Source organism: Equus caballus, chromosome 22, assembly GCF_041296265.1.
Source record: "Equus caballus isolate H_3958 breed thoroughbred chromosome 22, TB-T2T, whole genome shotgun sequence".
Taxonomy (NCBI): Eukaryota; Metazoa; Chordata; class Mammalia; order Perissodactyla; family Equidae; genus Equus; species Equus caballus.
Window position 1 is genome coordinate 15,000,868 of NC_091705.1, and position 21,502 is coordinate 15,022,369.

The 21,502-nt window shown below is 40.6% G+C and overlaps 1 protein-coding gene across 14 annotated transcripts in view; it reads left to right on the forward strand.

Moving 5' to 3' along the window:
- Positions 1 to 21,502, forward strand: part of PAK5 (p21 (RAC1) activated kinase 5) — a 310,095-nt gene that overhangs the window by 270,854 nt on the left and 17,739 nt on the right. For 7 of the 14 annotated variants that reach the window (XM_023626124.2, XM_070247450.1, XM_023626125.2 and 4 more), the window contains 3 exons: positions 178 to 304; positions 10,284 to 10,409; positions 12,017 to 12,151. In XM_023626124.2, the coding sequence (XP_023481892.1) occupies positions 178 to 304; positions 10,284 to 10,409; positions 12,017 to 12,151 (388 nt within the window). Of the gene's footprint in view, positions 1 to 177; positions 305 to 10,283; positions 10,410 to 10,545; positions 10,801 to 12,016; positions 12,152 to 21,502 lie in introns of all 14 variants that reach the window. The other 7 variants (XR_011430889.1, XR_011430887.1, XR_011430888.1 and 4 more) reach the window with 2 other exon arrangements.

Sequence of the window (21,502 nt, forward strand, 5' to 3'; positions counted from 1 at the left end):
GCCTTAGGTTCCATGAATCAGATCCCAAAGATTGCCTTCTCGTTGCCTGTAGATTTTCCAGACACTGGCTGGAGAGCATGGACTGGTTCACTACTACCAAAGGGAGCTGCCTCTCTCCATCATTTCAAAGATATTCTTAATCCTGTCCTTGCTCCTTAAATGTTATTTCCTTTCTAGAATGAATGAAGAACAGATAGCTACCGTCTGTCTGTCGGTTCTGAGAGCTCTCTCCTACCTTCACAATCAAGGAGTGATTCACAGGGACATAAAGAGTGACTCCATCCTGCTGACGAGCGATGGTCGGGTAAGATTTTCACATTGGCCTCCTCACACTTTACCTTGTCACTTTGTCTGTCTTGGGTATTATCCTTCTAAGAACACTTTCTCATAATTCTAATTTTTCTTACTTGCAAGTCACCCACTGCCCTTCCCAGAAGGCTTACAAAAAGGAAATTACCATCCTCTGTGTCATCCTCTTAGTCAGAGTTATCTGTGACCTGAATTTGATGGATAATTTTCTATCTTAATAACGAGTGGGAAGGAATAGAAACTATGGAAATTTCTTTTCTTTTCTTTTCCTGCCACGTTCGTATTTTTGTTGGAGGAGAGAAAATGACTTTTCTAGGGTTGTGCCCACCCTATTCATTTGACTGTGCATGTCTGCAGTATCTCTCAGTGTCCTTGCAGGAAACAGATGACAAACTCCAGTGGGTAATTTGAGGAGAGTTTCATAAAGGTGTGGGCAGATGCAGAAGAGTCATAAGGAACTGTGCATGAGGATTAGAGCAGTATTCTAGAATGGAGCACCACTCTTATGCCCCATGGCTGAAGAGGTACGGCACAGAACTAGTTACTGGGAATCTGGACATAGAGATTGTTGTGTGAAGAGGGTTGCTTGGCAGGAGTTCTGGTCTTTAGTGGAAGCTAGACCACAGTGAACCTGCAGGATGGGAGCTGGGGGCATAAATACTCCCACCTCATTCTGCTCCTTGGACCTTCCAATGTCCTCCTATTGGTGCTTCCCATTGGCTGAACCCAATCAGAAGCCATTGATGCAGTCAATACAGGTTGGCCTTCCAGGGCCCAGAGAAGGGAGGAGAATAGATCTGAAGGACAAACAGAAGCTATCCATCACACTAGCATATCTCCAGGCCCAGATTTCTTGATTTCCCTTTGCTGCAACCTGCTTATGAGATTCTGTTGAAACTCATCAGCCACACCAGGGTACAAAAGAACATAGAATACAACAGCCAAGGAAACAAAGAGTTGACATTCCGAGGAAGACATAGTTAGATGGAAAAGTTTCCAAGCATAGATTTTCACTATTTAGGTCATTTTGACCTCCCTGAAACTCCCACCAGAGGTAATAGCCCTGGGATGAATGAAGCCAGCTTCCCCTTTGATGCTCTTGTCTTTTACAACCTAGCAACCTCAGCCATATGGAAAACATTCATGTCACATCAGAATATGCCCAGGAATGATCAGAGGGCAACCAGAAGAAACTGCCCAAATGCTTTGGCTTTTCTTCTTTTGTTTTAAAAAGATTGTCAATTTTATTGTGGAAAATTCAGAAAAGTATAAAGGATAAAATAAAGATCAGTCTTAATCCCATTTCTTATTTTTCCCATATTTCCATGCATATGTACATATAATTTGCAAATTTGGGATTATAATTCATGGGCAGTTTTAAGTCCTGCTTTTTGCATTAGTCTGGCTGAAATTTTTTTTTTTACGCCTGGGAAAGATTCATCCTGAGCTAACATCTGTTACCAATCTTGCTTTTTTTTTTCCCTCCCCAAAGCCCCAGTACATAGCCATACATTCTAGTTGTAAGTCTTTCTAGTTTTTATTTGTGAGCCACCACCACAGCATGGCTGCTGACGAGTGGTATTGTTCCGTGACCAGGAACTGAACCTGGGCTGCTAAAGCGATAAGAGCACCGAACTTTAACCACTAGGCCATCAGGGCTGGCTTTGGCTGAAATTTTTTTAAAAAGAGAGTATGGGTGTGTGTATCAGTTAGCTTTTGCTACATAACAAATCACTCCAGATTTTGTGGCCTAAAACAACCACCTTTTATTTGCTCACAATTCTTAGTTGGCAGTTGAATCTGAATAAGCTCTATGGACTGTACCAATGTCAGTTTCTTGGTGTTATATAAGGTACAGAATATCTTATTGTTTTGTAAGATGCTAACATCAGGGAGGACTGGGTGCACATTTCTTTGCAACCTCCTATGAACCTATAATTATTTCAGAATAAAAAATAAAAAGACAGTGAATTGCTCAGGGTTAAGAGGATAAATCCTTTCTGGACCCTTCAAAGATTAGAAGGGAGATTATTTGCTATCAACTGAGAGTGAATCGTTCTCTAATGTCCAAGGCAGAAATAATATCTAGTAAGTCACTAATTTGTCTTAAGCAGGAGGACTGTGATGTTCGGGGTTTGAAAGGGAAAATAAATAGCATGTCATAGAGTGGTTACAAGAATTACATGAAGAATTTGTATAAAACCATCAGAAGTAAACCAGGTACAAGGTCGATGCTCAGAGAGAAGGCAGTCCTCCCTCCCACCCCACCACTCCCCACCCTTGCAATTAACAGTTGAGTAAATTCATCCACGATCTTTTCTCAGCCTGGAGCTTGCATTTGAGAGATGATACTTAGGGGCCACTAGACAATGAGTGATTAACTTTTATCAAATTTATTGACTGGAGTGGAATTCAAACCCATGACTTCTTAAGCCCAGTGCATCTATTGAAAAGGGACACACAGGGGCCGACCGGTGGCACAGCAGTTAAGTTCGCAGGTTCTGCCTCTCGGCAGTGTAGGGTTCACAAGTTCAGATCCCAGGTGTGGACCTGGCACCGCTTGGCACGCCATGCTGTGGTAGGTGTCCCACATATAAAGTGGAGGAAGATGGGCATGGATGTTAGCTCAGGGCCAGTCTTCCTCAGCAAAATGAGGAGGACTGGCAATAGTTAGCTCAGGGCTAATCTTCCTCAAAAAAAAAAAAAAGAAAAGAAAAGGAACACATAAGTGATCTTTATGGTCTTTTTTTAAAATGTAAATTGATTGCCACAACTTAAGAATTGGAGGAGATCACATAAAATTTCAGATTCCTATCTTCCTTGAAAAAAAAATCAAAGTATCTGACAACACTGTGTCTGAATTCACACACAGCAGTAATGGAGGTGGTGCGATGAGGGTGATTAGGACCATAGCAGATACTGTGCGTGCCCCACGTGTGTCTTCACAGGATTTCCTATTTCAGCACTCACTTGCTCCACCTCCAAATGCCACCACTGGCATCTCTCTGCCTGGGGCCTTTCTCTGGCCACTGTAGTCTGCTCTTCTGGTACAAGGCGGGCTAGAAATTCTAGGGAATTCACATCCACACTCCCAGGATCAGCCTGGAAACCAGTGATGGGAGTCGGTGTGTAAATACCCCAGCACTCTTGCCCTTGGGTGGAATAGCTCTGAGGCACCTGTCCTCCACAGTCTGCACACTGCCTCAGCGGATTAAGCTCTGGTTCCCACAGTGGTAACTTGCCTGGTAACTAACTCGTGACTGACTGCCTTCCCTACCCTGTTAGGCGTCCCCATTTCACTAGTGTTTCCTGCTTGTCCCCAGTAACCGACCTGCACTGAATCCAGTTCTCAGCATGTGATTCAGGGGAGGCCCAAGCTGGTACAGTACCTAGAGACAATGTGATGTGTTTGTGGCCTCACTCCCACAGGATTTGAAGTGAGGGGCCATAGACTGGCAACCAGGGCCTTCTAAGGTTCCACATCCCTTTTACTGTGCCCCTGACAACCAACTGGAGGTCAGTATCTCTTTCCTGAGGGGTCGTGCCCCTAGTTTTCCATTGTCTCCAGAGGCCCATTTAATTCATTGGTATTATTTGCCTGTTCCCATAGGCATTTGTATTTGTTGTTTTTCAAATAACTAGAACTTTACAATTAGAAGAAGACCTGAAGATTATCTCCCAAAAGCTCTTCTTCAATAAACAGAGATTTAGGCATGTCCAATAGCTTGTAAATTCATTCCTTTCAGATGGTGTCTGGGACACACCCGGACTCTCCCCCTCCTTTCTTCCCTGCTACTCCCCAGAGGTTGCTTTTCCTAATGCAGGAAGCACAGCGTGAAAGGTCAGGAGACCCAGGCTTGAGTCTCCCTCAGATACTGGCGAGCAGTCTTGGGCAAATTCCTGCCGCTCTCTGCGCTCGGTCAAATGGCCGAGGGGCTGGCTGAGGTCTCTGTGCCGTTCCAGCTGAGCTCCTGTGATGTCTTCCCTCTCCTCTTGGATTTGGCAGCTGAAGAAATGGGCATTAAGCTGGAGGCACTATCATCACTTCTGGTCCCTTCTATGACCTCTCTCAGTCCCCTTGTCCCTAGGTCATTGCTCTTCTTAAAAGAGAAATTTGCAAACTTTAGCAAGCATCAAAACTGCTGGAGACATTGGCAAAACAAAAAAAAAATTCCTGGGCCCTGTCAACACAAATAATCCATAATCAATCTACAAATCAAAATTTGGATGAGTTTATTATGAGCCAGATCTGAGGACTAGCCCAGGGCCTTCCTTCTCCAAGGAAGGGCACCAAAGAAGTAGGATGTACTTCTTTGTGGTTATATACTGTCATGGAACAAAGAGCATACAGCACATATGCTAGGAATGTCCTTTTACAATAGTCACGAGATTGCTTTGCTGGCACAGCAGATCAGTGAACACAGCAGGTCTGTGGTCACAAGGTCACAGGCAGGTCAGTAATTAATCCTTAGTTTAGGGAGAGACGCTTCTCCTAAAGGAATTGCTGATATGAGGGGAAGTTACATCCCTATGTTTAAGAGCATCATTCTTGTCTTTGGGACGCAGTAAATATTTAAAGCTGACATACAATGCATGCTCAACAGGCCACATCAGGCCCTTTTGGGGAAAAAAAAAGCTCAGGCTGAATTAATTTTAAACCAAATATCTTCCTTATATACTCTTAATAACCTATTGCTTTTTATTTATTTATCAGCCCCACCCCCAGAGGTTCTGGTTCAGGTGGGCTGGGTGGTACCCAAGAACCTGCATCTCTAATGAGTTCCCAGGGGATGCTGATGCTACACGCTTTGACTACCATTACGTTATAGGAAGCATCCAGGAACCAGGCACAAAAGCATCCATCTTTCTGTCTTAGCAAAAACCAGGAGCAAATGCAAGAATTTTTTAGAATGTATGCAATTTACAGAATGAGGGTTTTACATTCTATTTTAAATCCGTGGCTATCTTGTGGAGAGACTCTCTTTTGCCCCCTTTCTCCTATGTTTTTGTGGGGCCCCTGATTCCTTACAGGACACACTGAGATGGATAGGATCTCAGGTTTAAATAGCAGCTTTGTCTGAGCTCTAAGCTCCAGTTCCTTGTCTGGCCCCTGTGAAACAAGCTACATCTCCTCCTTTTAGGGGGCGGGCAGTGTGCTAGCCGTTTGAGATGAAGATGGTTTCCTAAACAGCCATGTTGTGTAATTCTATCTAAAATAAGGCTCGGCTTAGAGTCTATGTGATTTGCTTTTAAGATCTGCCTGCAATGTGTTATTATACTCATTACTTGAGTTCTCATTATCTACGTGCAGATTTATCTGGATGAATGTTGTGTGCAATTATATTCTTTTAGAAAATGTCTCTTTTATATACCTGGATGAGTAAAAAAATCATGCAGAAGCACTTACACTCCTGCAACAGAAGAACAGGCCTGGCTCCCAAGTGTCAAGTTTTTCACTTTCTCATCTTACATTTTGTCAGGGAGATGATTATTTGTCAGTCAGGTTTGGGGTCTTTTTGTTTTATGTCTGGAAGGAAGGAGCCGTTCTAGAAATACTGATGTTAAAAACTCCCAATACCAGGGGCCAGCCCGGTGGCACAGCAGCTAAGTTCACACATTCTGCTTCGGCGGCCCAGGGTTTGCCAGTTTGGATCCCGGCTGCTGACCTACACACCGCTTATCAAGCCATGCTGTGGCAGGCGTCCCACATATAAAATAGAGGAAGATGAGCATGGATGTTAGCTCAGGGCCAGTCTTCCTCAGCAAAAAGAGGAGGATTGGCGGCAGATACTAGCTCAGGGCTAATCTTCCTCAAAAAAAAAAAAAACTGCCAATACCAAAATGTTGATACATTCACCTCCATAATCATTCAGGTTTCTTAAATTTACAGGCAAATGAAATTTATTTTCAAAATTGTTCCTTCTCTGTCGTCCTTACAGTAGGGTTGCAATTTCACTCACACTTGAACTTGAAATAACCACACACACCCGTGCACACACAATTATAGTTTCTCTGTCTCTTAAAACTAACCGGGACTTCTTGACAAAGTTCTACTGACTAGATTTTTTTTAAAAACCTTCTATTTTAATTCAATCTATTACATTAGTCTGCTTACATAATTTAAACATAGTCTATCAAAGTTCAACCACATTATTGTAAGGTTTAAGTGACACCTTTAAAACCTCCATCTTTCAGATTTGGCCACCACCTACTTCCTCTTCCCACCTTCCACTACCATCTTTCTCAAGATGGAGTCTGAGAGAAGAAGGGACAAATGCAGCTTATGGGACCTCAGGGTAAAAGAGATAAGACCCATCTTCTTGTTCCTCTCTGGTCCCTGCCTTGGCATTACTGGTCTCTTCTGCTACCTGGACTGGTGACCACTGGGGATTAACAGGTCCCATCAGCTTCTGGGCTTTTCAGGAGGGTGCCTCTGCAGTATTCCACAACTCCAGCCTCTTGCCTCAAGTCTTGAAAGCCATCCTTGAGACTGCCTCCTCATGTCAACCGTGGGCTTGTGGCAGGTATCCCCCATTCCCCCACTGAGATTTGGAGGAGCTTTTGGATCCCTGCACACCACTCAAAGGCCAGGGAAGCCAGTAGCATTGCCTCCAGTTCACTTTCACCCACTCTGTTGTGCCATCTCTCCATGGAGGCCATACTGGGAATAGCCAAGGCTGATGTTCAGCCAGTATACACTAGTACATCTATACCCATTGTTAAAAGATTGCAGTATTTTTATGCTTATTTGTTAATAGCCAGTGTTTCAAGTCATTGGAGTACCCTCCGTTACCTTAGCCCTGCGTGGGGGCCACCTCCCAACCTCATTAAAGATGGTAATACTCCCAGGATCACTTTAGGATAGCTCTTAACTTTACATCTAGATTCTGATTGGTCTAGATGAATCTGGTTATTAAATATTTTTAATATTATCTCTGAACACAGACGTATCTGGCTTCTCTTCTCCCTTGTTTGTGTGGGGATGTGTGCTACTCTGATATTTCTGAAGCCCACCACCAGTTGAGGCAGACATAATCAAATAATAATCAAATCTGTGTCCTTTTCTGCAAATAATCCCAGGCTAAAAGGGGTAGACTGTAGGATTTTCACTTCTCTGAATTGTAGACTCCTTTTACAATAGGACAACAATGATTTTGGACCAGCTACCGTGGCCACAGGGCTCTCTTCTTCATACCACATGGAAATTTTATGATCTGAGGTATCTAATCTTGATTCTGGATATGCCAAAGCAATTAAGAAAATTCTCTCTTCTAAACCAGCTTTCTCTAGCATTTCTCCTGCAGAAATCTAATCTCCTCCCATCCCAAACCATACCACTAACCTTGGCCTGATTAGAGAGAGAATCATGAACAAGGAAATGAAAAAAGAAAAAAACACATTAATAATTTCCAAAACATTACCCCCATTTCCTCTGTATTCCAACTTTGATTCTAGAAACAGCTGTCTTGGCAAGTTGATGATGGTTTCAGAAAGAGCACCAATGTGGTTTCTATCACATGATCTGCTATCTATGTATGTGTCAATATAAAATAAAGTCAACCTACTAGCATGTGGTTTTGAGTACTACTGCTTTCCCTGCTCTTAACACAGTGAGACTTCACAATTGCCCATGGGGAATGTCATTTCTAGCCAGTGGGACAAAATCAGCATCAGCAAACAATTAAAGATTGAATGGGTGCTAAATTCTCTCAAATTTGGAGAGGAGAGAGATGAGTATGGGCTCCTGAGAAAAATTCTGGAGGAAGTGAGAAGTGATCAGGTAGCCTTGAAAATTGAATATGTTTTCCCAGTAAGTTTAGGAAAAAGGCAAAGATGTCCACTCTCACTACTTTTCAACATCATACTGGAAGTGCTAGCTAACGCAGTAAGACAAGAAAAGGAATAAAATCTGTACAGATTGGGAAGGAAGAAATAAAACTGTCTTTCTTCACAGATGACGTGATTGTCTTTGCAGAAAATCAAAAAGAATTGACAAGAAAAACTCCTAGAACTAATAAGTGATTATAGCAAGATTGCAGGATATATGTTTAATATACAGAAGCCAGTCTCTTTCCTATATACCAGCAGTGAACAAATGACATTTGAAATTAAAAACACAATGCCATTTACCTTAGCTCCCCAAAAGTTAAATATTTAGATATAAATCTAACAAAATATGAGGAAAACTACAAGACTCTGATGAATGAAATCAAAGAAATAAATGGAGAGATAGTCCATGTACATGGATAGGAAGACTCAATATTGTCAAGATGTCATTTCTTCCCAACATGATTTATAGAGTCAATGCAATCCCACTCAAAATCCCATCAAGTTATTTTGTGGATATTGACAAATTGATTCTAAAGTTCATATGGAGAGGCAAAAGACCAACACAACAGCTGACACATATTGAAGAAGAACAAAATTGCGAGGCTTACACTACCTGACTTTAGGACTTACTACAAAACTAGAATAATTGAGACAGTGTGGTATTGGCAAAAGAGTGGACCAATAGACTGATGGAATAGAATAGAGAGCCCAGAAATTGACCCACATGAATATAGTCAGCTGATCTTTGACAAGGGAGTAAAGGCAATACAATGGACCAAGGTGGTCTTTTCAACAAATGGTGCTGGAACAACTAGATATCCACATGCACAAAAATGAATCTAGACACAGACATTACACACTTCATGAAAGTTAACTCCATGTGGAAAAATATATTAGATGGAAGTATAGGTTTAGAATGAAGGAAAGAGGTCTAAATTAAGCATAGAGAGAAAAAAGAATATCTAGCAAGAGTATATAAAAAGAGAAGAGGTGAGGGTAGGAACCCACACCGTAAGAAGCACGAATATTTAAAGTGTAGGCAGCAGAGGTAGAGCCAGAGAAGAAGATTGAAAAAAGTTCAGAGCATATGAAGAGAACCAGGGGAGAATTTGTGCCTGAGAGACTGTACCTTTGATGTATGGAAATTTTAACTTCAGATGGCCATTCTGAACCATTGCCAACCAATGCCCAAAGAATTGCTTTCTTTGAATGTATTTGATCATCACCAACAAAGCTAAGTGGCAGTCCTCTTCAGTGAGGCCACCTGAGGTTCAGACCAGGTCATCATGAACAGGAATCACACCTCCCAGATATAAACTGAATCCTGGTCACCCAGAATATATAAAGCAGCAGGGTGCCTAATGGTGCAGTGTGTTCTTAAGAGTATTCTTAAAAGCTCTGTGTAGGAGTTTTCAGAATTTTTTTCTTTTTGATGACGTCTAAGATAAATAGCATATACATACATACACTGGGTCATTAGAATGACCACCTTAAACCCCTGGTAACCAAGTGCTAACACCCAGTTTGTTTGCCTGTAATGCCACTTGCATTGATGTTCACATTGGCATCTTCAGTTGTCGTGAGCAAAGGAGCAAAACAAAAAGAAAAAGGGAGCCAGTACTCCCAATATCTCAGCATCCTGTATAAATGAGATCTTGCAATAATTCAAATATAGAAATGAGGCTGGTTATTTGAATGATCTCATGGTACTTAGAAATCTAAATGCATTCAACACAGAAGAACCTGAAGTGCAGGGGTTTGTACAAAACTCACATTGAGAATAGCAATTTGCTTAGACTAAAACTTCACCTGTTACATTAAATTAAATTAAGCTTCTGGGTTTGAATTTTAATGAATTTGTTGTTTTGGGTATATTTAATTTATAACTGTTTTTGGTTTCATAATTTTATAGAAGATATCAGCAGCAGGAGTTTAAACATTTCAAGTCAACCCTGGTGGACCCGTGAGAGGTTTTTCTATTAAAATGAATCGTGCTTTCGAATAAAAGGGTCTGACCACCTCTCCTCCGGTATTTCCAAGCCCTGCTAATGAGACTGTTTTGTTCTGAATTTACAACTCTCTCTCTATTTCTAAGTCTAGCAGCCAGTATTTTAAAATAGCTTCTTGCGTTCCTTTGCTTTCAGATAAAGCTGTCTGACTTTGGTTTCTGTGCTCAAGTTTCCAAAGAGGTGCCGAAGAGGAAATCGTTGGTTGGCACTCCCTACTGGATGGCACCCGAGGTGATTTCTAGGCTACCTTATGGGACAGAGGTAAGGGGGTGGCAGTCACTGTTTGGGAGTGGCAGAGCCTGAACAGGCTCAGGGATGCAGTGGTTCTGAGACAGTTAACTGCCACCGGAGATCAGGTTGATGAGTTTTGACTTTGCATTTGACTCCTCTTCACTAGACTTGTCACAAAGTAGGTTGTGGCAGAAAGGAGACTGGCCGTCACTGAGGATACTGCCGCAACATTGATCCAGGAGCATTTATTGAGGTCCTACAATGGACACTGAGGGAGAGTCACTCAAACTCTGATCCCACCCTCAATAGCAGGCTCACACAAAGCACAGCAACGCAACTTAAAAAGTGGCCGGAGATGCACAGATGAGTAGGCGTGATGAGTCAAAAGATAGAGGCTCGGAGAAAGCTCCACAAAATAGAGGTAATATTTGGATGAGCAATAGTGTTTTCCCATAGAAAAAATTATGTAGGAATATTATAACCTATTTAAAAATATGGCACAGTTTCTGTTTCCTCTGGAAAGGAAACAGTCACTCATTATCTATTAAGAGATAAGGTCTGGATGTGTGAAAATAAGGGACCAGAAGGAGTGGAGGAAAGGCCTTCTGGGAGGGAATAGCATGAGGAGAAGCGGAGGCACGCAAGGCTACACACACATGAAGGCAAGGAGTTCGCTTCGGCTGGGCGCACAGTGCTTCCACACGTTATGGTGCAGAAGGCAATTCTAAGAGAAGCATGCAAGAGGTGGCATGGACCAATGGGCTAAGCATCTTGGCATAAGTTAAGGTGGACCCTGTTCTCTTTCCCTCATTTGCTTGCCCTTGCGTGAGTACTCAGCTTGTTCTCCTCACTGTGGTCCCAAGAGCATAAATTCTCGGTGAAGGTCACTGCCAGGGTAATAACAGAATGCAGCTAACTGATAAAAGGTGTAATGAGGCTATCCCAGGGAAGAGACTGTAACTGGGAATTTATAGCACAATGATGCCTTCTCATTGTCCTGACTTCCCGTTCTTTGCTCAGAAAGAATTGCATGTCATCTCTTCCTTTTCTTTTCTCTATTCCCTGAAAATGGTTTTTATAAAGCAAGGTTTTGTGCTTGCTGCTTCAAAATGATTAAACGTAAAGGAAAGAACTGCAAAGTAGGGGGGGTATAATTGTTTTTAAAAATTAAATTAATAAAAAGTCAGAATATACTCTGCATTGTGCAATGTAGCTCTTTGCAGTTTCTTATGAAGATGTCAAAAACTTTTCTATTTTATTATGGTTTAAATGCAACTTTTTTCCCTATGTTCATAACATTAAGCTTTGGATGTTTTTCTCATCTGCCCTGATAGACAGTTAACCACCAAAGTTAACAGGGTTAAAACTAAAAGCTCTAAACTTTAGAATGTTAAGGTATTCACCTATATCTAATTGTCGGGACCTTCATTGAAGTTGTCTTATAAAGTAAATGAAGACCGTTAGCAAACACTCGGTAACTCCTCAGTTGAACCTATAAATTTGTATTGTAAATTTTGAGGGGTTACAAATACCACGTTAATTTATGAATGAGTATGAACCTTCTGGGTTCCCTGGACACGTCCCCCATTTCAGAATGTCCTCCTTGCCTGAGATAACCAGTGGGCTGTGCCTGACAGGTGGACATCTGGTCCCTTGGGATCATGGTGATAGAAATGATCGATGGCGAGCCCCCCTACTTCAACGAGCCTCCCCTCCAGGCGATGCGGAGGATCCGGGACAGTTTACCTCCAAGGGTGAAGGACCTACACAAGGTGAGAAGTGGTGTCTGTTGCTGAAGTTCAAAATCGTTCTTGGATTTTTCAGTCTCTCTGTAGTTTGTTTTTTTTTTTTCCCCAGATCTGAATCATTTTTATTTTTCATTAATTCCTGAGTAACATTTGAGAGATAAAAACTAATGATTCCACAGTGAGATTGAACACCAATGAGAAGAGGTTCTATATTGACACTGGAACATCAACAAGACTATTTGAAATAGAACTGGAGGGCTGTGGATTCACCCAGGACATTCAGTACCTTTCTAGCTGCCGTTTTAAAAAATTATTTTATTGAGATCATGTTGACTTATAACTGTGTAAATATCAGGTGTACATCATTGTATTTCAGTTTCTGTATATACTGCACTGTGTTCACCAGCAATAGTCTAGTTTTTATCTGTCATCATCCATATGTGCCCCTTTACCCCTTTCACCCCCTCCCCACCCCCTTCCCTGCTGGTAACCACTAATCTGTTCTTCTTATCTCTGTGTTTGTTTGTTTATTTTCCACATATGAGTGAAATGATACAGTATTTCTCTGACTTATTTTGCTTAGCACAATACCATCAATGTCCATGCATATTGTTGCAAATAACACAATTTTATCTTTTTTATGGCTGAGTAGTATTCCATTGTGTATATATGTATATATATATATATACACAATGTATATGTATATATAATATTATATATATACATATATATAATATATACCACATAATATATATATACCACATATTCCTTATCCACTCTTCCATTGATGGGCACTTGGTTTGCTTCCATGTCTTGGTTATTGTGAACATAATTAACAAAACAAGAAATAGCAAGTATTGGAGAGGGAACTGTCATACACTGCTGGTGGGAACTGCAAACTGGTGCAGCCACTACAGAAAACAGTATGGAGATTTCTCAAAAAATTAAAAGTAGAAATACCATATGATCCAGCTATTCCACTACTGGATATTTATCCAAAGAATATGAAATCAATACTTCAAAAAGATATATGCACCCCTATGTTCATCATTATTCTCTCTGTAGTTTTAAAGACCGCCATATCATATCCAGGAATAGATCCTGGTTTACGGGCATGGAATTTGGAATTAGAGTCACTTGGATTCACATCTCTGCTCTTCCTGTTCACTCATTGGACAAGTGATTCAGCCTCTCCAAAGTTCATCTGTACAGTGGGGTACAGTCTGCTCCTCTGTCATAGGGTGGCTAGAAGAATAATCAGGTGCTCCACTCAACACTCCCTCATTGAGAACCAATGACTTGCTGAGGACTGTTCTAATTGCTGGGGATATCACAGCACAAGACCCCATATTTCCTCACTCTTATAGAGCTTGCATTCTAGTTCGGGAGGCAGATAAGAAATGACAAACAAATGGGTGAACAAAATAATTTCAGAGACTGGTACATGCTATGAAGCTAATAAAACTGTGATGTGATGAGAGTGCAGGGGAGGGGATTGGGCCTAGCTTAGGCTGAAGAGGACTGAAGGAAGTCCTTTCTGGAGAGGGAGCATCTGAACTGGAACTTGAGTGTAAAGAAGGAGCAAGCCGTGCAAAGATCTGGGAGAAAAATGTCCCAGGCAGAGGGAGGAGCAAGTACAAAGACCCTAAGCCAAGAGAGAAGGCTTATATGCTGGAGCAAAGTGAGCAAGGGGGCTGGTAAGACATATCAGAGAGGTAGGCAGGGGCTAGATTGAGCAAGGCAATGAAGGACATGGTGAAGGAACCATGTGGGGTATTTCCTGTTTTCCAAGGATTGCCAAGTAGGGTCAAGCTCATAAAAAATGATGCTAAGTCAAAGACCCACCACTGTGGGGGCTGCCAGTGGGGGCAGGGCTTGCTGAGAGGTGCTGTTTCCACAGATAAGTTCCATAAACACTGACCCCACACACACCTCCCCCCAATCTGCCTCGTGATAAGAGAGAGTAAGGCTGCTGTTTAGGAGAGACTAGTTTATAATGGAAGCATCTTCTCTTTCCTCACCCCTAAATCTTTTTTTTATTGTGATAACATTGGTTTATAACATCATATAAATTTCAGGTGTATATCATTATATTCCAGTTTCTGTGTAGATTACATCATGTTCACCACCCAGAGACTAACTACAGTCCATCACCACATACATGTGCCTAATCACCCCTTTTGCCCTCCTTCCTCCCTGCTTCTCTGGTAACCACCAATCCAATCTCTGTCTCTATGAGATTGTTTGTTGTTGTTTTACCTTCTATTTATGAGTGAGATCATACGGTATTTGATTTTCTCCCTCTGACTTATTTCACTTAGCATAATACCCTCAAGGTCCATCCATGTTGTCACAAATGACTGGATTTCATGGTTTTTTATGGCTGAGTAGTATTCCATTCTGTATACGTACCACGTCTTCTTTATCCATTTATCCGTTGATGGGCACTGAGGTTACTTGCAAGTCTTGTCTGTTGTGAATAATGCTGCAATGAACATAGGGGTGCATGTTATCTTTACGCATTCATGTTTTCATGTTCTTTAGGTAAATACTCAGCAGTGAAATAACTGGATCATATGGTAGTTCTACTCTTAGATTTTTGAGGAATCTCCATACTGTTTTCCATAATGGCTGCACCAGTGTGCACTCCCCCCAGCAGTGTATGAGAGTTCCCTTTTCTCCACATCCTCTCCAACTCTTGCTATTCCCTGTCTTGTTAATTATAGCCATTCTGACCGGAGAAAGGTGATATCTCATTGTAGTTTTGATTTGCATTTCCCTGAGAGTTAGTGATGTTGAACATCTTCTCATGTGCCTGTTGGCCATCTGTATATCTTTATAGAAATATCTGTTCAGATCTTTTGCCCATTTCTTAACTGGGTTGTTAGTTTTTTTGTTGTTGAGGTATATGAGTTCTTTATATGTTTTGAATATTAACCCCTTATCAGATATCTGTTTTGCAAATATCTTCTCCCAATTGTTAGGCTGTCTTTTCATTTTGTTGATGGTTTCCTTCACTGTGCAGAAGCTTTTTAGTTTGATGTAGTCCCATTTGCTTTTTCCTATTGTTTCCCTTGCCTGGTCAGACGTGGTACTTGAAAATATGCTGCTTAGACTGATATTGAAGAGCATACTGCCGATGTTTTCATCTAGAGTTTCTATGATTTCAGTCTTACATTCAAGTCTTTAATCCATTTTGAGTTGATTTTTGTGCATGCTGAAAGATAATGGTCTGCTTTCATTCTTTTACATGTGGCTGTCCAGTTTTCCCAACACCATCTATCGAAGAGACTTTCCTTTCTCCATTGTATATTCTTGGCTCCTTTGTCGAAAATTAGCTGTCCATAGATGTGTGAGTTTATTTCTGGGCTTTCGATTCTGTTCCATTAATCTGTGTGTCTGTTTTTGTGCCAGTACCATGCTGTTTTGCTTACTATAGCTTTGTAGTATATTTTGAAATCAGGGAGGTTGATGCCTCCAGCTTTGGTCTTTTTTCTCAGGATTGCTTTGGCTATTCAGGGTCTTTTGTTTTTCCATATAAATTTTAAGATTCTTTATTCTATTTCTGTGAAAAATGTTGCTGGAACTTTGATACAGATTGTATTGAACCTGTAGATTTCATTGAATCTGTAGATTGCTTTAGGAAGTATGGGCATTTTTAACTATGATAGTTCTTCCAGTCCAAGAACACAGAATATCTTTCCATTTCTTTGTGTCTTCCTCAATTTATTTCAACAATGTTTTATAGTTTTCAGTGTATAGATCTTTCACCTCTTTGGCTAAGTTTATTCCTAGGCATTTTGTTCTTTTTGTCGCAATTGTAAATGGGATTGTATTCTTAATTTCTCTTTCTTATAATTCATTGTTAGTGTATAGAAATGCAAGTGATTTTTTTATCTTGATTTTGTATCCTGCAACTTTACTGTATTAATTTATTATTTCTAAAAGATTTTTGGTGGATTATTTAGGGTTTTCTATATGTAAAATCATGTCATCTGCAAATAGTAACAGTTTCACTTCTTTCTTTCTAATTTGGATCCCTTTTATTTCTTTTTCTTGCCTGATTACTCTGGCTCGGACTTCCAATACTATGTTAAATAAGAGTGGTGACAGTGGGCAACCTTGTCTGGTTCCTGTTCTTAGAGGGATAACTTTCAGTTTTTCTCCATTGAGAATGATATTAGCTGTGAGTTTGTCATATATGGTCTTTATTATGTTGAGGTACTTTCCTTCTATGCTCATTTGATTCACAGTTTTTATCATAAATGGATGCTGTATCTTGTCAAAAGCTTTCTCTGTATCTATTGAGAGGATCATGTGATTTTTATTCTTCATTTTGTTAATGTTGTGTATTATGCTGCTTGATATGTGGGTGTTGGACCATCCTTGCATCCCCAGAATAAATCCTACTTAATTATGGTGTATGATCTTTTTTAACTTATTTTTTTTATTCCATTTGTTAGTATTTTGTTGAGGATTTTTGCATCCGTGTCCATAAGAGATCTTGGCCTGTAATTTTCTTTCTTTGTGTTGCCCTTGGTTAGTTTTGGTATCAGAGTAATGCTGGCTTTGTAGAATGAGCTCAGAAGCTTCCCCTACTCTTCAATTTTTTGGAAGAGTTTGAGAAGGATAGGTCTTAAGTCTTCTTTAAATGTTTGGTAGAATTCACCAGGGAAGCTGTCTAGTCTTGGACTTATTTGGGAGGAGGTTTTTGATTATTGTTTCAGTATCCTTACTGGTGATTGGTCTATTCAAATTCTCTATTTCTTCTTGATTCAGTTTTGGAAGGTTGTATGATTCTAAGAATTTATCCATTTCTTCTAGATTATCCAATTTGTTGGTGTATAGCTTCTCATAGTATTCTCTTATACTCTGTTGTATTTCTGATGTGTCCATTGTAATTTCGCCTCTTTCATTTCTGATTTTATTTATTTGAGCCTTCTCTCTTTTTTCTTGATGAGTCTAGCTAAAAGTTTGTCAGTTTTTTTATCTTTTCAAAGAACCAGCTCTTGGTTTCATTGATTTTTTCTATTGCTTTTTTTAGTCTCTATTTCATTTATTTCTGCTCTGATTTTTATTATTTCCTTCCTTATACTGGTTTTGGGCTTTGTTTGTTCTTTTTCCATTTCCTTTAGGTGCACTGTTAGATTGCTTATTTGAGATTTTTCTTGTTTGTTGAGGGAAACCTGTTTTGCTGTAAACTTCCCTCTTAGAACCACTTTTGCTGTGTCCCCTAAACTTTGGCATGTTGTATTTCATTTGTCGCCAGGTATTTTTTGATTTCTCCTTTGATTTCTTCATTGACCCAATCATTGTTCAACAGCATTTTGTTTGATCTCTACATAGTTGTGGCTTTTCTGATTTTCTTCCTGTAGTTGATTTCTAGTTTCATACCATTGTGGTCAGAAAAGATGCTTGGCATTATTTCAGTTTTCTTAAATTTATTGAAACTTGTTTTGTGGCCTATTTATGTGATCTATTCTAGAGAATGTTCCATGTGTATTTGAAAGGAATGTGTGTTCTGTGGTTTTTGGAGGGAATGCTCTGTATATATATACTAAGTCCATCTGGTCTAATGTGTCATTTAAAGCCAGTGTCTCCTTATTGATCTTCTGTTTGGATGATTTATCCATTGGTGTAAGTGGAGAGTTAAAATCCCCTACTATTATTGTGTTACTGTCTCGTTTTTCTTTTATGTCTGTTAATAATTGCTTTCTATATTTAGGTGCTCCTATATTAGGTGCATAGATATTTACAAGTGTTATATCCTCTTGTTGGATTGTTCCCTATATTATTATGTAGTGCCCTGCTTTGTCTCTTGTTACAGTTTTTGTTTTAAAGTCTATTTTGTCTGATATAAATATTGCTACTTCAGCTTTCTTTTCATTGCCATTTGCATGGAGTGTCTTTTTCCATCTCTTCACTTTCAGTTTGTGAGTGTCTTTAGGTTGGAAGTGTGTCTCTTATATGCAGCATATATATGGATCTTTTATTTTTATCCAATCTGTCACCGTGTGCCTTTTGATTGGAGCATTTAGTCCATTGACATTTAAAGTAGCTATAATAATTTAGTATTATGTTTGGGTTCCTTTCTCTTAATTTTTTGTGTAATTATTATAGGTTTCTGGTTTTCGATTACCATGAGGTTCATATATAATAACCTATGTATATAGCAATCTATATTAAGTTGATTGTCTCTATAGTTTGACCTCTTGCTAAAAGCTCTACTCTTTTACTCCTTTCTTCCCAGATTTTATGTTTTTTTATATTATATCTAACCTCTTTGTCTGTGTGTGTCTGTGTATCTATTACCCTCTTATCATGAAAATAGATAATTTTTGTACTTTCGTATTTTGACCTTCATATTATCTTCACTGGTGGTTGAGCTGCTACCTTTACTGTATATTTGCCTTTACCAGTGAATTTATTGCTTTTTTAAAATAATTTTCTTATTCCTGTTTGTGAGATTCTCTTTCCCACTTAAATAAGTCCCTTTAGCATTTCTTATAGGGCTGGTTTCATGGTGATAAACTCCACTAGTTTTTGCTTGTCTGAGAAATTCTTTATATCTCCTTCCATTCTGAATGAGGACCTTGTGGGGTAGAGTATTCTTGGCTGTAGGTTTTTCCCTTTCAGCACTTTAAATATAGTGTGCCACTCCCTTTAGCCTGTGAGGTTTCTGCTGAGAAGTCAGCTGATAGCCTTATGGGATTTCCTTTGTATGTAAGTTGTTGTATTTCTCTTGCGGCTTTTAGGATTCTCTCTTTATCTTTAATTCTTGGCATTTTAATTATAATGTGGCTTGATGTGGGCCTCTTTGGGTTTAACTTGTTTGGTGATCTCTATAATTCCTGCACCTGCATATCCATTTCCTTCTTTATGTTAGGAAAGTTTTCAGCTATTGTTTCTTCAGATAGATCCTCTCCCCTTTTGTCTCTCTATTCTCCTTCTAGGACACCTATACGATGAGTGTTAGTGTGCTTGATGTTGTCCCAGAGGTTCCTTAGACTGTCCTCATTCTTTTTAATTCTTTTTCTTTTATCTGTTCAGCTTGGGTGATTTCCTCTGGTCTTTTGTCCAGCTCACTGATCTGCTCTTCTGTATCATCTACTCTGCTATTGATCCCTCTAGAGAATTTTTCATTTCCAACATTGTATTCTTCATTTCTGATTGGTTCTTTTTTATATTCTCCAATTCTTTGTTGAAGTTCTCACTAAGTTCACCCATTCTTCTCCCAAGATCAATGAGCATCATTATGACTTTTTGTTTGAACTCTTTGTCAGGTAGATTATTTCTGTTTCATTTAGTTTGATTTTGAGGTTTTGTCCTGATCTCTTACTTGAAACATATTCCTTTGCCTCCTCATTTTGCCTCTTTCTCTGTGCTTATTTCTTTATATTAGGTAGGTCAGCTACATCTCCCAATCTTGGAGAGGTGGTCTTGTGTAAGAGATGCCTTATGAGGCTCAGCATTGTGCTTCCCTCTCATCACCAGTTCCAGATGTTCCAGGAATGTCCCCTGTGTGGGGTACATGTATTCTTCTGTTGTGGCAGGGTTGCTCTTGCTGCAGGTGCCCAGGAAGGCTAGGCTGTCCCCCTGTCTGCCTGGTTGTAATATCAGCTGTGTGTGGCTGCTATGGACCCTTCAGTCACTTTATTGGCCATGGGGAGTTACAGCACAGTTGGCTGCAAGGTCTAATAGCATGTTCCTGTGGTAGTTTTTCTCTTAAGTGAGTAGTCCCCCCAGCGTGGCTGTTTGTTAGGCTGAGGGGCTTGCAATTGCTGTAGGCCTCTGGCCTGCAAGGCTCTTGTCAGCTCTCTCAGGATTGCAGCTGAGTGGGGCCAGCCCCAGGCATGGGAGCACTCGGTTGTTTCAAGTTTTGGAAGTTGTTTCAAGTTGTTTCAAGTCTGATTTCCTATGTGGCTGTTCGAGAAGCACAAGTCTGCTGCAGCTGAGAAGCCCCACTGCCCACAGGGCCACACTCCCCATCAACACAGTCCTGCCCTGGGCACATACCCTGACCCACTGAAGCAGACCCAGTGGCCCCACTGCAGAGGCCTCACACACTCCACCAATGTCTCACACCCTCTTCTTGCTCCTCATGTATGCCTTGCCCCACAGAGGCAGACCTACTCATTGGGCTGCAGAGGTTCCAGACACCCGACCTATGCTATGCAGAGCCCACAAGTTGCCTGAGGGCTTGCTGTTGTATGGGGCCAGTCCCAAGGGTGGACTACCTACCCTGGCTGAGCTGAATTAAATCAGTGTTTTTTGGATGGGGCAGACCCCTGTGCTAATAGGCCAGGGGAAGAACTCCAATGGAGTCTGCCAGCATCTGTGTCAGCATGCCTGTACTAGGTCACAATAATGGCTGCTGCCAATGTCTCAGTGCCTGGAGAGGTCTCACTTCTCACTGAGATGCACCCACAGCCTATCAGGTGAGTCTCTTTTCACCAAAGGACTGTGCACCTTTCTGGTGATTTTAGGTTGCTTTCTGAAACAGATGAATTTATGCATGGGTCCTTTAAGAGCAGGCTTTTCTTTCCCTTATGTCTGATAGCTTTTTCTGGGGATACTCCCCGTTGTAGGTAATAGCCGTACGACACTTGTCTTGGTTGTGCTGTGTCTGAAAGGTGCTTATAGTGGTAACGCTCCCCCGCTCAGATCCCCCAGTCCTCTGGGGAAGGCTTCATACCTTAGGATTGCTCCTAGCCAGCTGTGAAGCGCTGCAGCTTGTGAAGGTGGCTTTTTTCTCTTCAGAATGGAATTTCTGCCTCTTCCACGTCTGTCAGCACTGTTCCTTGTTGCAGGGGTCCTTTTTAGTCAGTTTTCAGTTCTCTCTCAGGGTAATTGTTCCACGAGTAGTTGTAAATTAAATTTGTTGTGTCCTTGGGAGGAGGTGAGTTCAGAGTCTGCCTATGCTGCCATCTTGACAACATTCCCCCTACCCCTAAATCTTAGGGAAAACCCCCAATAGAATCACTCATATAGGTTCTGTGGACCAAAAAAAAAACAAAAAAAGGAAACTGCTTGAATTGAACAGGAGATTAAAACTTTTACTGCATTGAACAAAGTTTGAATAATGAAAAGTGGCTAAAATAGTATGGTATCAAAATAGTCCCACACCCAATAGAAATGAGTGTGATGTTCTTCAAAGTCACGTATGAGAGCAGCTTTAATCCTAATGGTCAAAAACGGAAAACTGCCCAAAGTTGTTTCCCAAATAGATAAATAAAATGTGGTATAATTCAACAGTGACTACTACAGAGCAATGAAAAGGATAAAACGTTGGCCACACACATCAGGGATGAATCTCACAGAAACAACTTTGAGGGGAAGAAGCCAGATAGAGAAGAGTTGAGAGTATATGACTCA